This window comes from Populus alba, chromosome 2, assembly GCF_005239225.2.
Source record: "Populus alba chromosome 2, ASM523922v2, whole genome shotgun sequence".
Lineage (NCBI taxonomy): Eukaryota > Viridiplantae > Streptophyta > Magnoliopsida > Malpighiales > Salicaceae > Populus > Populus alba.
This window is the reverse complement of record NC_133285.1, coordinates 7,796,810-7,818,935: the sequence shown is the minus strand read 5'-3', so window position 1 is coordinate 7,818,935 and position 22,126 is coordinate 7,796,810. Positions and strand designations below refer to the sequence as shown.

The 22,126-nt window shown below is 30.8% G+C and overlaps 2 protein-coding genes across 3 annotated transcripts; both read left to right on the top strand.

Moving 5' to 3' along the window:
- The first annotated feature begins 10,380 nt into the window (after positions 1–10,380).
- On the top strand, positions 10,381–13,194 carry LOC118042295 (histone deacetylase complex subunit SAP18). The gene is made up of 7 exons (XM_035049926.2): positions 10,381–10,590; positions 10,683–10,715; positions 10,797–10,907; positions 11,803–11,898; positions 12,409–12,480; positions 12,560–12,615; positions 12,721–13,194. The coding sequence occupies exons 1-6, from the start codon at positions 10,480–10,482 to the stop codon at positions 12,590–12,592; spliced, it is 456 nt and encodes a 151-aa protein (XP_034905817.1). The 5' UTR covers positions 10,381–10,479; the 3' UTR covers positions 12,593–12,615; positions 12,721–13,194.
- Positions 13,195–16,416: 3,222 nt separating this feature from the next.
- On the top strand, positions 16,417–20,597 carry LOC118042294 (polygalacturonate 4-alpha-galacturonosyltransferase). Of its 2 annotated transcripts, none has more exons than XM_035049925.2 (11): positions 16,417–16,548; positions 16,699–16,868; positions 17,081–17,115; positions 17,223–17,282; positions 17,416–17,550; positions 17,691–17,754; positions 17,838–17,884; positions 18,040–18,374; positions 18,503–18,860; positions 19,071–19,658; positions 20,004–20,597. In XM_035049925.2, the coding sequence occupies exons 2-11, from the start codon at positions 16,715–16,717 to the stop codon at positions 20,277–20,279; spliced, it is 2,052 nt and encodes a 683-aa protein (XP_034905816.1). In that variant the 5' UTR covers positions 16,417–16,548; positions 16,699–16,714; the 3' UTR covers positions 20,280–20,597. The 2 variants fall into 2 exon arrangements, with proteins under 2 accessions (XP_034905816.1, XP_073263377.1); XM_073407276.1 differs by having other exon boundaries at positions 18,031–18,374.
- The last annotated feature ends 1,529 nt before the right edge of the window (positions 20,598–22,126 follow it).

The following is a 22,126-nucleotide window of genomic DNA, read 5'->3' as shown; positions in this document are numbered from 1 at the left end:
GTTTCGTGTGTGCATTTTGTTCAAATATTTGGTTACTTCATGGGATGATGATGCTCATCCCTCAGGCACTTCATTCTTGCAGTAAATAACGTTTGATTCTGGGGATTTTAGGACAATTAAATCATTTTATTAACAGAACTAGTCCGAGGAATAGGAAAAATAGATGTAGCTCCTAGAGGGAGGATTGTCCATCATGAAATTTAAAAAAGAAATAAAAATTGTACATATAAAGTAAAACACTCCCGTATGCATGCGCAAACATATATGATCGAATTCTATAGCTTTCTTGACAAGTTATGGCAACGGCAATGGCTAACAAGCATGTGTGCCATGCATGCACAACCAATATAATATTATATGTGTTTGAAATTGTGGTATTTAGTGTTTTTTTAAAAGTGATGTTTTTTAAAAAAAATACATTAAAATAAATATTTTCATATTTTTATTTTATTGTTGATATTCGTATATTAAAATAACCAAAAAACACAAATAAAAGTTTGAAATATTTCAAACTGGTGTATTAATGTTTGCATTTAGAACCATTTGGAAGGGTTCAAGCTCTTCAAAACAGCTTACTTATAAGTTATAACCTTCTTCTATAGAAGTTCTACAGTTAGATCTAGGTCTGCAGCAAAGATGCTCTGTCTTCCAAGTTCCACCCGCACAAAGGAATCACCAGTTGTCTCCTGAAGCAAAAGTAAACACCCCCGCTGACACTGTTTCCGAGAATCAAGAGTTCTAGACCAAATGAGAGCTTAAATTATCCTTAACATCGGCATCTTCAGTGACAAGCAAACCCTAAAATTGGGGTGGAAAAACTTCACTAACACTACACTGCCGGCCTGCGGGTCAGCACCTTCAGTCAAGAATTCAATTTCCTCCTCTCACTTACCTGCAAGTTTAAATGAGCACGGTTCCACTATATTATTCACTTTCATGATATGAAAGATGATATTTCATATCGAAATCTCAAATTGTTCAAACATGCACGTTTATAATGTCAGCTTCATTCCATATGCTCACGATTCCTTTCCGCAGCTTCTTCAGATGGCCATGGTGGCAGTCTCAAATTTGGGTCATAACAGAGGAGACAACCAGCCTTCTTATTAGCAACGTCCAAGGCAGCAAGATAAGATGACTTACAAGGCTCCTCAATCAAACTACTGGATACGTAGCGAAATATGTTTCCCTGCAAAACAATTTAAGGAGAAAATGGTTTTTCAACTTATACAGGCTAGCAGCCTGTAGCAGCAAGACCTGCAAGATACTGAAGTGATAAATTGTGACCCTTGGGTTTAAGCAACATGCCAAAATCAGCATGACAGTTCAAGAAAGATTGACAACAAAAGCTTGTCTAAAATCCCAGAACAAGTACTGGATCAACAATCTTGAAAATTCCCGTTTCCAATATGCTTCTACAAGGAAAGTTAACACCTTTTTCTTTTTTATTATTATCAAGTTCTGTTTCTTGAGCAAGCATATCAGCACCGTGGTTGCGGAAAGTTAACATATTCATTGAGTATGTTTGGCAGTGTGGTAGCGGTTGTTTTTTAAATAACTTTTTGTGCTGAAATGCATGTTAATAATATTTTTTATTTTTTAAAAATTATTTTTGATATCAACATCAAAACGATCCAAAACATATAAATTATATTAAATTTTAACAAAAAAAACAAAATTGATTTTTAAAAATACGGTGCAAACCTCGTTCCAAACAATGTCGAACTCATGCTCACCTTCAGCTCTCAGCTTCACGAAGGCCAGTGCAGTCCTTGCATTCGGATCAAAACGCATGCCAGAGTTGTCAACACTTTCAAAACATCAGCCAGCATGCAGCCAAATTCGTCATCACCAACCTGAGAAGAAGACGGCTGAGAACTTGGTGCCTAAATATATTGAAAACGAAAAGGATTTAAAGGCCACGGTAAATGAAAAGAAGGAAATCAAACTCATTGAATAATTAGTGAAACGGATGATATGTCAGACAATTTCAATTAAAATTTCGACTCATAATTCTATTCTATACAATTGTTGGACTTTAACATGGATGAATCTTTTAGAAGAAAGATATGTGTGGTATAAAATCAAAAACAATAATACAAAGCTAAAAAACTCAAGAACAATAAAAAAATTAAAAGGAAAATATATTTTTATTAAATGTCTCTCTAAACTCTCTTAATTATTCTCTCTTCTTTTGTACTACTTAATAATGTTGAATCATAAGTTTTATATGCATAAAGATCTAAACAATCGAGCAATTAAATTAATCCAAAAAAATTCTAATCTAAACAAAAATTTTATTTTGCCGACTGAACTGGTTGATTGGTTCCCAACCGATGGACCGATATCTCTGTTCTTCAGAAAAACCAGAGATCAAGTTTAATTTTCAACACCCCCAATTAAGCAGTATAAATATTTTTTTATGTTTTTAGATCATTTTGATATTCTGATATTAAAAATAATTTTAAAAAAATATATATTATTTTGGATATATTTTTTAGTAAAAAATACTTTAAAAAGTAACCACAATCACATTTTTAAATAGATTTTTTTTTTAAAAAGAAATTAGAAGAAAAAAAAAAAGGAGGAGGGATATCATACTTGCACAGTGATAATAAATATCGTGAGTTCGGAGAAAAAGTTTTTTTTAAAAAAAAAAACTACATTTTCTTGACCTTAAGACGCTTGATGTTCAACCCTTGAAGCTGCTAATTAGCAAGAAAGAGAGTGAAGATGAACAAAGAAATAAAAAATTAAAAAAAAAAAAAGAAAGGAAAAAACAAAGACCCTAAAGATCAAAACTTTTGCTCGCTTCAACAAACACCTACCACCTAGCAAGAGAACCCAAAAGACCTTAAGATCCAAAGAAAACAAACCCAGTAAAACTTTGAAGATGGGGCAAAGAATTTGAAATGCCACTTAAACTGCCCCTACTCTAATCAGTTTATTATGGAGTGGACATAAAGTAGAGGAGCAGCATTGATAAAACCAGAGGATCAAAGGATGAAAAGAGATGAAGACAAAACCGAAAAGGAAAATAAAGAGAAAACCCTAGATATTGCACAGTGGTACAAGAACGAAACCTAATTCACACAACAAAATTTCTGATTCTTTTTAGATCATTTACAGATTGTTTGGAGCATTGGGACTTGACAAGAATTTATTTCATTTCATCTATTCGAAAAAATCTTACTTTTTAAATCAAATAATTGATTTCCAAAGAGGTTGCATTTTGGTGCGGCTTCAAATCGCACCTAAAAAGACTGCGATTTTATGAGAACTCATCACTGCTACTGTTGCAAATTTTATATCCCTTGAGTCCGTGATTTCAAAAGCTCGCCAAAACCTGCGATTTGGAATTGGTTCCGTGCCTGGTGTTTAGGTATATGGTTAGTTTCGAGTACTGAAAGAAAATAAATTTTACTTTTCACTTTTCAATTAAAAAAAAACTTAGAATCCAGACAGACACCCAGAGAATTAAGGGTTTTCATTGGAAAAGAAACTCCAAGACCCATTATAGTTAAGATTCTCAATGGATTCTTACATATATCTGAGCCACAGGCACAATAAACCACCACAGACCCATCAATAGCTGTTTTTTCCTTGCCCAACCACCACCGTGAACCACTACAAAAACGAAGAAGAAGCAACGCCACCAGCTTGGAACAAATCAGCTAACAACTCACCACTGTTCAATTACCACCCATGAAAACCTAAGAAATATGACAAGAGAAGCAAACAAATCTTAAAAGAAAGGAAGCATAAAAAAACAAAATAAAAATAAAGAGTTACAGTGATTGCAAACCAAAACAATGTTGGTTTTGAGAATGAATGTTCGGTGTTTTTTATCTTTGTATAAATTTTCTTATATGAATAAAAAAATATTGCTTTGTTTCTAAAATTTTAATTGAAAAATTCTTAATTACTATGGTCTATAGGTATGTCTCTGCCTTTTGAATTAGGAATTTCTGGTTGAAGAAAAAAAAATCTAAGTTAATATAAACATGGAAATTTTTTTTTTATTATTATAATTTAAATTAAACATTTAAATTGATATGTAAATTATATTTTTTTAGAATATAAAAGAAAACTGTTTCCATGTTCAAAACATAGAAAGTTTAAGGTAATTTTATTCTTAATTGAATTAAGAGATTTATTAAATTTAATGTTATCTATAAAAGAAAAGCAAGACAACTGGGGTGTTTTTTATTTTGTATTTTGTATTATGTTTGCTAAATTATGTAAGTATTTTTCTAAACTACTAAAAAGATCAGTTTGTCAATATTCATTTCAATCAATTAATCACAAAAACTTGAGTCTTGATTCATTACTAGAAAATTCTCAAACAATAATAGAATTACTAAAAAAAAATATTTTGTGTAATATTCAATGAAAATAACAATGAGAAATATTTGTTGGACATTACTGATACCATTAGCGATGTAATATATTTTGTTGATAATTACCGATAAAATTACTAACAAAATAAAAATAATTAAAAATCAAGAAATACTTTGTCAGTGATTCTGCTATTAACATGACACATCATTATTGACCGATAAAATTACTAACAGAAATATTTCATCACCAATTTCCATAAAAAATTTCATCGATAAATTTAAAAGTGTTATAACCAATAATAGTCTCATCCCTAATTTCTTCTTCCTCCTCTTTTTTTCTTTAATTATAGAAAACAATAACCCTTTCCTTTTTTTTGCCATAAATCTAGGTTTCATCCTTACAAATTCAGTCATCTCATCACTCAATAGTGTCATCATCGCTGTTTTTGTTCAATTTTTTTCTAAATATTCCCACTCTAAGTAAACAAACTTACCCCATTTATATTTTAAGTTAATTTATTGATATTTTTTATAGTATTTATAGTTTTCTTGTATATTTAAGTATTTTACAACATTTTCATAGATAAGTTTTTTATATTAAAGTATGATTTATGTGTTAGGGTTTGTTTGAGTTTTGAGAAAAATTAAATTTTTTGGTAATTCAATGAAATTAAGTTTGATTTTTTAACTTAGATGTGTTATACTAGAAGAAATGATAGGTTATTTAATGGGTACCAATCATATTTTGTCAATTTTATTGTTACTATATAAGTTGAAAAAATTAGAAAAAAAAATTTTTTTTTATGGAATTGATAACAATTAAATGAGATTAGTTTAGATTGAATAAGTTTAAATTAAACAAAACGATAAATAATTAGTTGGATACTAATTACTTAATGTTAATTTGATTTATTTAGTTCACATTTTAATTGGTTAGATGTTGGTTACAAATGATAATTGATTATTAGATGTTGAATTCATTTTAATTATCAAAGTTGAATTTTGAATTGATGGTGACATTATTAATAAATATTGGTATCAATATTCTATATAGATTTCATAAGTAATGGATGATTGTTCTTGGATGTATCGAGATTTACCCCGAAAGTTGTATAGAGAAGATTATTGTAAAAGGATTGAGGGTTTTATTAATTTCATACTTTTAAGTTTGAAGAATATTAGTAAAGGTGAAATTAGATGTCCATATGTTACCTGTAAAAATAAAAAGTTTCACTAATCAAATGTTGTTATGATGCATCTTCTAAAAAAAAGTTTGTAAAGAAATACATATATTGGTTTGCATATAGAAAACTTTATGTTTCTTACGAGACCATATTAATAAGGATTATTGACTTAACATCTAGGTCTAGCAAGATACATGTAGTTGTAGATAATAATAGTAATCATTATAGGAGTATGGTGATGGAAGCAATATTAATGAATCATGGTTATTCAAGTGAAGGTTTGCGTGTAAATAAAGAATGAAATATAAATATAACTAGGCTTTTTAAACTCTCAAAAAAATATGATAAACTATTATAAGATGGGTGTATCAATCACATTAAATTATCGACCATTGTATGAGTATATATCATCAAGTTAGATTATGGGTTAAAAGAGACTGATTATGATAATATCATTGAATTGACAAAAAGAATTTACTTGAAGAGAATAAACTGAAAGAGAACTTTTATGTTGTAAAATCTATAATGAAACCCGTTGGTCTAGGATACAAAAAAAATTAATATGTGTCTAAACTTTTACATGTAATATGATGAAGATGCAAATTTAACTAAGTGCAAAGCCTGTGAGTATGCTCAGTATAAACTTAATACTGGTAAAGAAAGGACATTCATCGCATATATAGAATAAAGATATTTCATAATCACTCATAGGCTACAAAGGTTATTTATGTCTCCAAAGACAATCAAACACATGTCATGACATAATTTACATGGTACAGTAGATGGAGTCATGATTCATCCTTTTGATGGTGAATCTTGAAAGCAATTTAATAGGGTAGATCCTTGGTTTTCAATGAAACCATAAAATGTACACAAACCAAGATGTACATTTAAGGAATGTGTTTAAGGTCGGAATTCATATACGGTTTCATAAAATGTACACAAACCATAAAATGTACATCTTGGTTTAAGATGTACATCTTGGTTTTCAATGAAACCATACTAACAATTGACAACTTACTCCTAGGAATGTGTTTAAGGTCGGAATTCATATACGGTCCTTATGGTCCAAGTAAGAATATAGGTGTTTGTCTTCAACCATTGATTGATAAGTTGAATTAGTTATAGTCATTCAAGGCTTTAACAAATAATGTCTAAAGAAAATAGAAGTCTCAAAGGAAGACAATTTAGATATGAACTATAAATGATTTTCCTGTATATGTAATAATTTTGGGATGGAGCATACATGGAAAATTAGCTGGTTCATAATGTATGGAAAACAATAAGGCATTCACCTTAATAAATGGTGGATAAAGCTTTCTTTTTTTTTTATGGTCATCAGAGATTCTTACCAAGTCATCATCAATATAGAAACAACCTAAAGGACTTCTTGAAATGTAAACTAAAAGGGATGTTGCATCGTTAGTATTGTCATGTGAAAAACTGCATGATGTAGTTTCGCAGTACAAAGACATTGTATTTAGCTTTCAGCTTAGTAAGCAAAAATTTCATGATTTTAGTGTGACCTATGATTATGTAAAATAGAGTATTTTTTAAAAGCTTTCTTATTGGAAGACTAATATCATCCACCATAATTTGAATATCATGCACATCAAGAAGAATGTATTTGAAAATATTTTTAGCATGGTCATTGACATCAAAAAAAAAAAAAAAAACAAAAGGCAATATAAAAACTTGAATGAATATAGCTTTGTTTTGTGACCGTTAGAACATGGAGTTACTTAATGATGAGGTACGTGTCACAAAGCCCAAAACTATATTTTCCTTTAATAAAAAGCATAGTTTCTTGTCTACGAATGACTTAAGATTTTGTGATTTTTTAATGAATATGCTTTGAACATAACTAGATTGGTGAATTTGGAGGAATACAAATTTTATAATTGCCATGTGTTTATGCAAACATTCATTCTAATTGCTTATAAGGATCTGTTCCCAAAATGGATAGGGGATGCACTCATGAAGATTAATCATTTTTTAAAAATATTTGCTAGAGCAAGTTCCGTTTCCAACACATTAAACATCTTAAAATGAACATCATTAAGATAATCTGCAAACTTGAAATGATCTTATCTCCTTTCTTCTTTGATTCAATGGAGCATATGCCTATATATTTAACGTATAAAGGAAAAATTGGAAGGCCTGTGTAGTACATGCGGATGTATCTATTCGAAAGGTTAAAGATTATATCATCGTAAATGTTTATTCAATACATATGAATGTATCTATTCAAAAGGTTAAGGATTGCATCATCATAAGTGTCTATTATGTTTTTTTTATAAACATTTGGTCAATCAACCTATATTTACTTTCATATAGGTGTTTGTTTAACCTCAAGAAAAAATGTTAAAGACAAAGTGCATGTTGAAGCTTTGATATGAGAGATTTGTATTATTGAAGACATTTTGACAATTATCTCATATTATTTTGAGCCTTATATGAAAACAAAAATCAATAGTGTTCCAAGACATGATGGTGGTGGTGAAGTACCGTTGAGAGATAATTTGTCAACATTTTTCCATCCTGAATGACTATTGTCCAATAATGCAATTTCGAGAAGATATTCGACAAATATCGAATTCAAACAAACATGGAATTATATGTTATTTCACTGTAATGAATTGAGATATTTTAATTAGTAAGACAATTTTATGATTTTATAGTCTTAAATCATATTATTTTGTATTCTCATATAGGTTAAATTCTCAGTAACTTCCTTATCGGCAACATCGTTAGTTTTTGTTACCCCAAAATCTATATCTTACTGAAACTCAAATTTTTAAATTACAGGATGAATAATGTTTCACATGGTTTAAAACCCAAGTATGTAATAATTTATAAATCTAATAAGATTACATTGACTTAATTTTTTTCATTAATCATTAATGGTTGTTATCTTTAACTAGGTGTACAACATGGAAGGCAATGTTAATAGTTTGACATCATTACCTTAAGGTCTTGAAAGAAAGATATGGTGTTTAAAATCACTATATTTGAGTCGAGTTGTAAAACTATGGTTGAAACCACCATGCATTGTGGATTTAAGTTGCAACCTTTTTTTTTTTTTTTTTTACATTATCATTCAATTCTTTCTTTCAAATTCATGCTTTGAAATTGTGTATTCTTGAAATTAGACTTTGTGATTTATTTTGTTTTATCTTTTTTGTGTTACTGCGGTTTATGGGGATTGTTTTTGGATTTGATTGATGCTCGATTTTGTAAACTAAAGTTCAATTTGATTTATAACAATTAAAGATTTAGGGACATAAGTTAAAAATGTTACAAAACTTTATGCTATTTTTTGGTCAAACCAAGGACTAAGGTGAAATAAATGGAAAGAGTGGTTGACACTTGTAATGCAAGTGCCAACATGTAAGTGAAGCCATCACGATGCGGTGGCACATGTACCTTCATCCATGCTTTAAAGGTGGAATTTTATGGAATCGTTATAATTGTCTTGGTGGAGTCTTTATTATAAGGTGGTGTGTGGTATTTTTGAAGCTTCGGTATGACTCCAATGACCTTTTTTTTTTTTTTCTTTTTATCTCTTTTCTCTTTTCTTTCTTCTTTACTTGATTTTCATGTAAGGCCCTCTCTAGAATTGCAAATTGAACTATAATTTTTTTCTTATTAAATTTGATCCTTATTCTTTTAATTGCTTTTTTTCCCTTAATATTATCTTTAACCATTGGGTTGATTGGGGATTAGGTTTTGTAATTTTTTTATTTGCTTTCTTTGAAATAGTTCTAGTCTCATAAGCTCGGTCACATGTTTGAAAAGATAACTCAGGTAAGCTTGGTTTTTTTTTTTTTTTTTATCTTTCTTTTAAATTAATTTATTTTTCAATTTCATCCTTCAACATTTACTTGATTGAGAATTGGGCTATGTGATTTTTTTTTATTTTTTTCTATAAGGTTATCTCGGTCTCATAACGGGGTTAAAAGTTTGAAATGTTAACTGAGGTGGGCTTTGTTGCTTTTTTTTTATACTTTCTTTTTAAATTTGTATTTTTTTAATTGCATTCTCTAATATTTAGTTTGTTGGGAGTTGGCTTCGTAATTTTTTTATTTGCTTTCTAATAGGTCATTAATATCTCATGACTAGAATCACAGGTTCGACAAATTAACTTGGATTGAATTGGGTTTTTTTCATTTTTTTAAAATTAAATTATTTTTTCTCAATTTCATTCTTCAACACTAGGTTGATTTAAAATTGAGTTTCATAAGTTTTTTAATTTATTTTTTATAAGGTTATTTCATTCTAATGACCTAGATTGAGGGTTTGGAAGATTTACACGAGTTGAATTGAGTGTTTTTTAAAAAAAAAAATTGTATTTTTTTTCATTTTCATCCTTTAATATTTGGATTGATTAGGAATCAAACTTTATAATTTGGTTTCTATTAATTTATCACAATCTCATGCTTCAAGTCTTGAATTTTTTAGGTTAACTAGAAATAATTCAAGTCGATCTAATATATTGTTATCTTAATATTTTAAAAAAATATATTGTTTTATAAATCACCTTTAAATATTTAAAAAATATTCATTTGATATATCACCTCTAAATATTTTTAAAAAAATGTCATCAAATATATATTAAATTTTGATTTCATGATTAAAACTTTTTCTCTACTTTACGTGATAACTTGATATTTTTTTAACTTAAAAAAAAAAAATAATTAATTCTACCCATGCATGCCGATGCCGATAATGATGTAGTTACTTTTCTAAAAGTAAAGTCACAGATCCAATGGGCTAAATTCGAAGTAGATTTAACTTATCGAGAGACTTCTCCAGCCCAGACCCAAAACCCAAATTATATTTCATTCTATCATTCACTTCATCAATTCGAAGGAGCAAACACGAGGAAGCTTCTTTTCTGTTCTCTTGAGAGTGTCTGCAAGGGGAAACAAAAAAAAAAAAAAAAAAACCCATCGATGGCGGGAATGGCAGAAATGCAGAGGAGACAAGGAGGTAGACCATTTGCTCTTACTGCAAGAGCTTTTCCTCCTCCTCCTCCTCCTCCTCCTCCTATTGATCGTGAGAAGGTACACGTTTCTTTCTCCCTTTCTGGATTTTTCTAGGGTTGCAAATGTACTACACCTCTCTAATTATTTTTTTTTTTTTTTTTAATATGCAGACATGTCCCCTATTGCTTCGGGTTTTCACTAAGGTATGTTTAATTTTTGGTACAAATTGTAATAATCTTTAAAGAAATGAACTGTACCTTGTGACTTACTGAATTTCCTGGCAGATTGGAGATCATCATAATAACGAGGATTTTGCAGTGAGAGGCAAGGAGCCGAAAGACGAGGTTCAAATTTATACGTGGAAGGATGCCACTCTTCGCGAGTTAACTGATCTGGTAAGTTGAGAAGATGTTGTATTGCCTTGTTTATACACGTTGAATGGGAAGTGGCTTGTCGTTTATGGGCGATGGCCTAGGAGTGAATGCTCTCCCAAGGTTGTGAAGCATCCAAATGCTTTTGCATTGGGTTTTCTTTCAGTATGGGCTGAGGCTGAACTTAAGGATTATTTTTTTTTTTGTTTGGGGGGGGGGTTTGCGTGGACAAGGAGATTGCATAGTAGAGCTGGAGCAAACATGTAGTCTGTTCTTATTTCTTTATTTTCAGATGTCATAAGTTCTTAGAATAAGATATACATAAAAGACAATCAGCTTGGATACTTGATACTCGCAATTGGAAGTTTGAAGCTCTTGTCTTTCCTTTTCTAAGAAAGGGGAGGGGTTCCACCACTTTTTTTGGGATAGCACTGGAATCTTATGTGATAAATTTCTTTTTCCCCCCGGGGCAGTTTCTGATTTGCTGGTGTTCATGTGGCATCTCATTATTTTTTCAGAAGCAATTGTTCATAAGATAAAACCAGATTAGAAATTAAGGTTGTAAAACTACCCATCATGGTTTTCTCTAAGGTCCTGCATCCTGGAGGAAGTGTGGTTTAGCTATCCACAGAGCAGAATCTGTTTCTTTGCGGTATTATTCTGTGCAGAGATGTAATGAGATTAGAAATTGGGGTCATGGATGCTCTTGAAATGGTATTGACTAAACATATTTGGTGTTTGAGAATTCATGAGTACATCAGAACAGTCTCTTAATTTTTGTTTGCTTCCATGAATGCACTATTCGTGCCCATGCTAAATCAACTGTTTCTTATTTTCAGTGGTGATGCATGCTATTTTATGCATTGAGTGTTTTAGTTCTAGTATTTTTGGCGCCATTTTTATCCCATCTCTTTCACAGGTCAAAGAGGTGACTCCAGCAGCTAGGAGAAGAGATGCAAGACTGTCCTTTGCTTTTGTATATCCTGATAAAAATGGTCGTTTTGTAGTACGAGAGGTTAGTTCTCTCTGTGCACTGTGTATGTGAGGAGATTTTTTCCTTTTCTTTTTTGATTCATATATGCTGTATGCACAAGCCATCTCCTATCGCCTCCCCTGTCTTTCAAAAGCTTATGGTGACATATCAACCCATGGCTTGTGCAAAAGCATCATTTCAATGTTCTTTGGCTATAATCATGTTTGTCATCTTTTCTTGATGGGTATCACCAAGAGTAAGAACAAATCATGCTATTTTCCATATTTCATTTCAGTGCTATCATCCCAAAAAATTATATGTGAAGATCTCATATCACATTTATATGTTACATAACCCCTTTTCTCCAGAGTCAGTTTATGTCCTTGTATTTCATTTTTGCATATAAGCATCGGTTGGATGGGTGAATATAATCTTAATATTCATTTTAGCATTATTAATGCATGCCTGCCTGCTGTCCTTCTTGAGGTATAATGAGACCTGCTGTAATGTTCTATTTTCATCTGATTGTGAATTCTACATTGCTTGATGAAGGTGGGCAAGACCAATTCTCATAGAAATGGGAAATTAGATGACAACAAAGCATTGGCTCAGCTTGGCTTCCAGGTAAACCAAGATGGCCTTCTCTCACAAACTGTATCATAACCATATTTGAATGTCACTAACTTGTATTTCACTTATGCAGATTGGGGATTACTTGGATGTGGCAATTTTTTAGAGGCTCTATAATGTCAAATTGAGGTAATTAGGTTGCACATTGTTTGTTTGTTTGTTTGTTTTTTCAGTAGGCTTGAGGTGCATGGGATGAGCAGCAGGACCTAAGATCTGCTTATTTTGTATTATCAGAAAGGGATGGATAGACAGTGGACTAATAATCATCGTATGCAAATAGCTTCAACATTTTTTGTTGGACAAGATGGTATGTAGGGTAATTTGAAGAATAAATGACAGAATTTGTGCTCTACATCACATCTACATCTTATCCCGCCATGTCTGGAGGTACTCCGAGTGTTGTTTAGGCTTTAGAGATCTGTGAATCTACCATGAATGAGGTTTTAATTCATTCTCTTTTTTCCCTGGTTAAATTCCACTGTGTTCTGGATTTAATTTTGGCTTAAGCGATTGGATCTGCTTAAAGGTCAATAATTACACCTCAGAATGGCTACCCTGTCCAGAATCGTACAGGCTTACCAGCTAGGAAAATGCTTTAGAGATTGAAAATGATGTGTTGTTAATGAGCTTACTCTACTTTACATGCCGAGAATTATTTGTATGATATTTGCACTTGACTAAAAATTTGTCCAACGATTGGGCAGCTGATGCCTGTTGTCCAGTTACGCAGTCTTTTAAAATCCAGATGCCTGTGAAGGCTAGCTATTTATGCATGATATTCAATGTAAGTCGTTATCATCGTGCATAATCTGGAAGTTCAAGATATTTTATGATTTTTGAAAAGTAGATTGTTTTTAAGGTCTTGTTTGCTGGAAAGTGTTTTTCTATGAAGTACTTTCCTAGCTCTTTCATGTTTGATTATATTATGAAAAACTGGGTACTGAAGTTTCCTGATTTAAGAAAATCAAGAAAATAATAAGTTTTAGATGGAGAAAAGTGTTTATCGATTTAAAAATGTAGAAAATATTTTTAATAAGATTTAAAAACTAAAGTGGTGCAATTATTTATTATTTTTATATATAAAAACAATAATATAGTAATAAAATTTTGAAAATATAATATTATTAAAAAAAAATAACAAATTACTAATATATTTATATAGGAAATAATATATTAGGACTTTTTAATACACAAGTATATTAATTTGATATATTATTACTTATAATACTTTAATTTAGATACTATTTAAAAAAAATACATTTGAATACAAAATTTGTTATATTATACAATAATCATATATTTTAAATCATATAAATTGTGTTATAAAATTAGGATATTATAGAAAAGAAATTTATTAACAATGCTCGTCAAACACCAAATTGTTTTTATAAAAATAAACTGTACTATTTTAAATAAGATAGTAACTCAAAAATGTGTTATTTCTCAACTATATATATATATATATATATATATATATATATATATATATATATATGAAGTCTATAAAATGATTTTAATCTTATTTTTTATTAAATGTTAGAAAATAATTTATTTTTTCATAATTTATTTTTTATCATATTGTTAAATATCAAAACATAATTTATTTTTCAAAAATTTAAAAAATACTTTTCAAAATAAATTTTTTTTTCACGGACATCTAAGTTAAATAAAACAATTATTGCAGCAGCAGCGTTTATTTCAAAATTCATTTTTTATCCATTAACAAAATGTGGTTTATTAATCATTATTATTTATTCAATGGCATTCTTGAAGTTTTGGATTGTTTGGAAGGACTTTCATTAAATGATATTTTTGAAGTGTTGGATTGGTTTTGTGATCTTAATTTACGTTTGAGAGAGGAGACAATTGATGAGAGAGAATGCCTGACAATGAAAATTGATGTTCACTAACTCTTTATTTTTTATAACTCTTTATTTTTATGTTACAAAAAAGTTAAAAAGAAATTTGATAATTATTTATTATTTTTTTATTTTAAATTAATATTTTTAGATTATTTTATTTTTCTGATATCAAAAATTAATTTTTAAAAAATAAAAAAAATTATTTTAATACATAAAAAATATTTTTAACAACTTCAACTACATTCTAAATAGGATAATATACTATGACAGTGGTTACCTTCAATATTGTAAAAAACAAAAAACCTGCACGGGCTTAGATTTGTGACCCAGTCCATTTGTTTTGTTATTTTTTATTATTATTATTATTCTAAGTTTTGGTTTCTCTTGGAACTAATCATTACTTTTCGTATAAGATTGATTAGAGAATTTTGGTACTATAACATGTATTATTTTATGAAAATATGATTTTCCTTCAATGGAATAAAAGCTCGGGATTTGATGATATAAGAAAATTAATATCATGCAATCTACAAGTGTCTGCATCTCTTTTAAATAATTTAAAAACATTAAAAAAATATTAATTTTTTTACAAATCTATAATTTAAATATAAAGAGATTATGGCCAACCCATTGCCCAACAATTTAATTATTCAACTATTGTATTTCTTTTTTAATATTTTGAGCTTATGATTCTTTTAATTTGGTTTTGAATTAAATAAAAGGAAATGTTAGAGCATATAAATATTTTATTAATTACAAGTGAAAAAAAAACAATATTTTTTTTCTTGGACCTTTTATAAAAGTTATTATTTTTTTTTATTTCATTATTTAATTAAAAATTTTTGTTTTTATTTTTAATGTTAATTTTGAATCTCATTCTTTTGATTTTTTTTGTTCATTTGCAAAATTGATTTTACTTTTTAATTTCACCATTCAATTAAATATAAAATTTATTTTTTATTATAATTTTGATCTTCATTATTTTAATTGCTATTTTCTTGAATTTTTTTGTATAAATAAATTTTTTTTCAATGTTATCTTTCAATATTTGATTAATCAGGAATTGAACTTCATGGTTATTGACTCTTATTTTGAATATTGACTATTTTGTAATAAGATTGGCGTGTACATATTTGTGTTTCTTGATATATTATCTTTGTATTTGTGTCCATTGCTGCCGTATTCATTACCTTTTATTCTAGAACTCAATTCAAGATTAGGCTATCAATTATTAGCTCATCTCTTTTAATGTTGACTATAAGATAATATAATTGGTGGTTATATATTTGTGTTTCTCAAAATATTATTTTGATATTTTTATTTGTTATGGTATATTGGTTGTCATATATATATTCAGAATTAAATGACATGTGCTCGACTCCAATAATTAATAGCTGTTTATAAATCGTTAAATAAATATTTATGCCAGATCCAATATATGTCTTTTATCAAAGTGAGGACGAGACCATCTTCATATTTAAATCCAAAACCACTCTTTAATAAAAATTTAAAATAAAAATCTTAGGTTTAGGTAATTCCCAAAAATAACAAACACATGTTATTTTAAAATAAATAACATTACAAACTTATCTTATATAAGATAAATAAAATGATAATAATTTTTATATTACATAACCAATTTTTTATCCAACTTTTTACCTAGAGCTTTTAAAATATCATAATTAAGAGCAAAACCATTTTTCAGTAGTGTTAAAAAAAAAAAAAACATAACCAATTAGATAAAGACTAAGAAAAAATCTAGATTACTTGTAGAGTAATTACTAATATTTATTCTAAATAAACACAAAAATAAAAGAAAAGGTAGAAATAAATAAATTTAGGTAAAATTATTATGATAGATGGGATGTGATTTTTTTTTATTATCTATGTAAACTTAAATATTAAAAATTATTTTAAGAGCACTCTGATTTTTTTCAAAAAAATAGTACTGTTAGCGTCGGTCTTGGGTCCCAGCGTGAGAAAAAGGAAAATCCAGCATGCCGATGAAACAACGACATCGTATTCCCACGCGCACTATTATTATTATTATTATTATTATTTAATCTTTCTCAACATAAGGGGAGAGAATAAGAAAATGAAATAATTACAGAGCCTCCTCCTCCGCGTTAAGAAACGAAAATCAGATTAGATACCCAGCGAACAGAAAGAAATCTAAAGCTCTCCATCTGCTCTTCCTCATGTACTGATAATTTACTTTTTAATAAAAAAAATAAAATTGACTTCACATTTTCCTCAATAATAATAATAGTATCAAATCACTGCATTTCCCTTCAATGACACGCTTTCTCTTTCTCTTTCCTTTTTATGTGTTTTTTTTTTTTTTTAATAGGTTTTGATAGGAGGCAATGGCGTTGAAGCGGGGGTTTTCAATTTCCGGCTTGAACAAGAACCGACGTGGTGGATCTAGATTGCCGATTGTAGTCGTGATATTCTTCTGCGTTTTGTCTCCGTTGATTTTCTTTGTCGGTCGAGGGCTCTATACAACAAGCTCTTCTACTGGTTAGTTTACCAGATCTTTATTTTATTTCTTAATTTTTTTATGAAATATTATTTTTAGTTTTATTGCTAAAAAAATAAAAATTCCAATTCCAATTCCAATTCCAGTTATTAATACTTTTTAGGTACTTTAGTGGCATTGAGTTAATAGCTAGTGTGCTTTATTAATTAAGCTTTGGCTTCGGTGCTTTGCATTCATTAATGTTGCTATGCAGATCAAAATTTGAATGCAGTTGGGTCCGGTAAGCAGGTAGATACTGTGCTCCTCTCTATATCGTTATTTTTAGATATTATGATCTGTTTGTCTGTGTCACATTGTGTAAATCTAAAAAAAAGCTGGTGGTTGGTTTGGTGTAGCATTTGAATTGGAGAGAACGGCTGGCCTTGCAACATGTGAAATCGATTTTCTCAAAAGAGGTAAGTACAGATTACTCATATTTTAATCGGAGATTTCGTGTATTTTAATTCACACACATATATGTGATGGTTGATAGGTTTTTGTTTTACTTTTCAATCACATGATGTGCTAATCAGAGCAATCTCTTTTTAGGTCATTGATGTTATCACATCCAGCACAGCTGATTTGGGACCTTTGAGTCTTGATTCTTTTAGAAAAAACAATTTGTCTGCCTCGTGGAAAGTTATTGGTGTAGATACTTCAGTCGAGGATAATGCTGCTTCTGAGGTGAGGATGACTCATGACTGTCATGCTTTGGTTGAATCTCTTGCTAAATACTATGTTGTGTGCACCATTTTTTGTAAGTCTTATGTCAATTTGTGATTGCTGATTATTTGTAAGTTTGGATTTTCATTACTTTTTCAAAGCCAAACCAAACAGCTACAGTGGTCAAGCAGGAAGCACCTAAGGGAAAAGACGACAACATTTCCGGTAGATATGATTCTCTAACCAGATATTTTCATATGGTTCTTGCTTAAGTGCTAATCTGGTCTTCTTCTGTCTGTCCCCTGCAGATGATGATTCTCGATCTGGTGACACACCTGCAAAACTAGCTCGTAGGGTAATTATCTTTCTTGGATGCATTATCCGGTTACTATGGTTCCTTTCCTCACTTGCCTTAAGATCCATAGCCCTGAACTAGGAAAATATTGGAGTTATCAAATTATTGTTTAGTTTCTGAGCTGTAAATTTTGTTTCCCTTGAGAGTTTATGCAGCAATTGAGGGAGAAACGACATGAAAAGCGTGCTGCGGAGTTATTGCGCCAAGATGATGAAGCGATTGCAAGGCTTGAAAGTGCCGCCATTGAACGCTCAAAATTAGTTGATGGTGCTGTTTTGGGCAAATACAGTATATGGAGGAAAGAAATGGATAGTGAGAACTCTGATTCAACAGTACGCTTAATGCGTGATCAGTTGATAATGGCAAGGGTGTATTTGAGCATTGCAAAGATGAAAAGCAAGCTTGACTTGCTGCAGGAACTTCAGACTCGGATCAAAGAGAGTCAGCGTGTCCTAGGAGATTCTTTGGCTGATTCTGATCTACATCCGAGGTAGAACAGTATTGGTTGTCACTGTCCTTTATTGTGCTTTATAATCTACAGCTCTTTCCTCTTTTATGTTGATGGTTATGACAGTCTCTTAAAAAGGATATTATGTTGCATGCTTGATTTATGTTTAGTGCGCCTGAGAAGATAAAAGCTATGGGCCAAGTCCTGTCAAAAGCAAGAGAGCAATTGTATGACTGCAAGTTGGTCACTGGAAAGCTGAGAGCAATGCTTCAAACTGCAGATGAACAAGTTAGGAGCTTAAAAAAACAGAGCACATTCCTTAGTCAGTTGGCCGCCAAAACAGTTCCAAATGGAATCCATTGCTTGTCTATGCGCCTAACAATTGATTACTATCTCCTTCCTCTTGAGAAGAGAAAGTTTCCTAGAAGTGAGAATTTGGAAAATCCGAATCTTTACCATTACGCTCTCTTCTCTGACAATGTCTTGGCTGCATCAGTTGTTGTCAACTCAACCATCATGAATGCCAAGGTGATGCAGACATTTTTTATTTTGTGAGATCGATACTGTTCATTTCCCAAATTGAAAAACAATCAAATCATTCTTGGCTATTTTTCCTAAGAATTTATTCCTCAACTAACTTTTTTTTCCGAAGAAATTCTTAGTTCAAACTCTATTCATTTCTGGGATTTGGATGCAAGCTGCTTGTTCCACTAATATGCTTCTTGATTGCGCCTACAGGATTCTTCCAAGCATGTCTTTCATCTTGTTACTGATAAACTTAACTTTGGAGCGATGAATATGTGGTTTCTACTGAATCCTCCTGGAAAAGCTACTATCCATGTTGAAAATGTAGATGAATTCAAGTGGCTTAATTCCTCCTACTGCCCAGTTCTGCGTCAGCTTGAATCTGCTGCAATGAAAGAGTATTACTTCAAAGCAAACCATCCAACTTCTCTCTCATCTGGCTCTTCAAATCTGAAGTATCGGAACCCTAAGTATCTTTCAATGCTTAACCATTTGAGGTTCTATCTCCCAGAGGTCTATCCCAAGTTGGATAAGATCCTGTTTCTTGATGATGACATTGTTGTGCAGAAGGATTTAACCAAATTGTGGTCAGTGGATCTACATGGAAAAGTGAATGGTGCAGTGGAAACCTGTGGTGAAAGTTTTCACCGGTTTGACAAGTACCTTAACTTTTCAAATCCTCATATTGCCAGAAACTTTGATCCAAATGCTTGCGGGTGGGCATATGGGATGAATATTTTTGATCTTAAGGTGTGGAAAAAGAAGGATATTACAGGAATATACCACAAGTGGCAAAACATGGTAAGTTGTTGAAACCCTAGTTTTTTTCGTGCTTTGTTGTGCTCTTACTAAACGTTGTTTTGTTCATAACATTCTTAAAATTAGTTGTTGTGGAGAAATTTGTCTATTTAAAACCTGGATTTCATATTTTTGGCACTGCTTTACCTAATTATATTTTCAACCAAAAGTGGTTAAAAAAGATGTTTTTATTTTTCCTCTTCAATCATCGAAGTAGTGGCATGTGGGTACAGTTACTGTTTGAATGGATGGACTAAAAGGCGAACATGCTCTGTTTTAGATAGTCAAGAAGTAACTGCTTTTTGATATAGTATTATGATTTCTGTTTTTGATTTTTTTGAATTTCAGAATGAAGATAGGGTACTATGGAAGCTTGGGACGTTGCCTCCAGGGCTGATTACATTTTATAATTTGACACATCCTCTTGAGAAGACATGGCATGTGCTCGGATTGGGTTATAATCCAAGCATTGATAGGTCAGAAATTGAAAGTGCAGCTGTTGTCCACTATAACGGTAACATGAAGCCTTGGCTGGAGTTAGCAATGACTAAATATCGACCATATTGGACCAAGTACATCAAGTATGATCATCCATACCTTCGAAACTGCAACCTAAGCGAGTGAGCTTATAAAATGCCATGAAGGTACAGCCAGGTTCTCTCCCCCACCTCCATCTTTGTAGTTGAAGGAACAGTTAATTGATATAGCTCAAGAGGAATGTGGTTGAATTTTCGGCGCTGCATTTCCTACTTCTATCCCTGATTGATTATTCTTTTCTAGTAATTCATTAAATTTGTAAAGCTCTATGTGCTTTTTATCTGTAAAGAGAACCCTTCACAAGGCACTAATTCTCTGTCTCTTGTGTTTTTTCGTGGCTTTGTTTAATTTGGACAGGAGTAGTAACCGTCCTACAAATGTGAATTTTCTTTATTCTGTTAACAATGGCTAATTTTTGTGTTGGGTTTTCCTTTCAATAACTCTTGAATTTATTGTTAATTGTGCCCAAAGGGGTCGAGAAAGGAAGTTCTGCAAATTGGTCGAATATAACCTGATTGCTTAGAAGTGATACAGTTTCTTCTTCACATGCTCTCTTGTCAGTGACATAAACGACTTAGACTGATTTCTCATTTCTTACCTGGCACAAGGGCATGACTGAAACTCAGGTTTTGTGGATTCCTATTGGTTTGATTTTTAAAGTTCAATGTCAAGTATGAAAAGGTTCTCGTAGCTCGAGTGGATATTTTCCTGATCATGTATGGTGTTGAGATGAAAGATAAAGATGTGAGGAGTGTTAAGAAGCAAAATTACATTGTTATTGGCTGGCTGGCTGGCTGGCGTGCGTATGCATGTATTAAGAAAACCATGTTTTACTCGGTGATGAAGATGGGGTATTTTAGGCTAGTTCTTATTGAATATTTTACTTTTGCTTAATTTTCATTTAACTTTCCTTCCTTCTCCCCAAACGTGAGGATGTGAAATATCTCTGTCCGTGAAATGATCAAAGGATTTACTGTTGTAGCACAAGTGCAAGAATGAAAACACTTTCCTGAGATTAACGTTAACATTTCCTTTGACCAGAATTCACTTTCCTTTGACTCACTTTCCATGTATTTGCCAAACATGGGAAAGTGAGGAAATGGTTTCCAGGAAAGTGAATTCCTGGAAACAAACATGGCCTTAGGGATGGCAGTGGGCTGGGTCTGCTTTTGTCCTCCCCTCTGCTCTTTGGTTAGATATGGGATGGCAACTTTTTATTTTATATAAAAATAAAAATAACAAGAGAAATATTAAATTAGTTGGGTTGGATATGGGTTGAAAAGCAAGTACAGCCTACAGGCTGAGGCCGATGTATCGTTCTTGCCTTGTATAATAGCCAGGTCGCGAGGAATAAGAAGCTGGCGTAGAGATATGTTTTTTTTTAAAAAATTCTTTAATTATACTTTAATTAATATTTTTTTGATTTTATAATTTCAAATATTTTATATCTTCACTCTAATGGGTCAAATTAAAGTTAACAAAAAATTGGATTAATAACAAAATTGTTATTATATTGTATTTAATAATTAAAAAGCTCTTATATTGAATAAAATAAAAAAAAAAGCCCTAGCCACTATCTCTGTTCATTTTCTCCTTTTTTTTTTTTCATCCATTTTCAGCTAAAATAGATTAGTTAATCTCATATAAAAAAAATGATATTTGTAGTGATTTCACCCGCTTTAGATTATGTTCGACTCTTTTTGGGTTTGGTTTAATCAAGGTTAAATCTAGTTCAATATAGGGTTTGGTTTGACCAATAAGCTCACATTTAGCTTAGTTTAATTCCTTTTAGCTTAAGTTTAATCGAACAACTTGATTTTCTCTTCCTCTTTACTCCCCCCCTCTCTCTTTAATTTTATTATTATTATTATTCATGTCAACTACCTATATATTAAAGAGGATGACACTTTATCTATAATGTACCTACACCATTT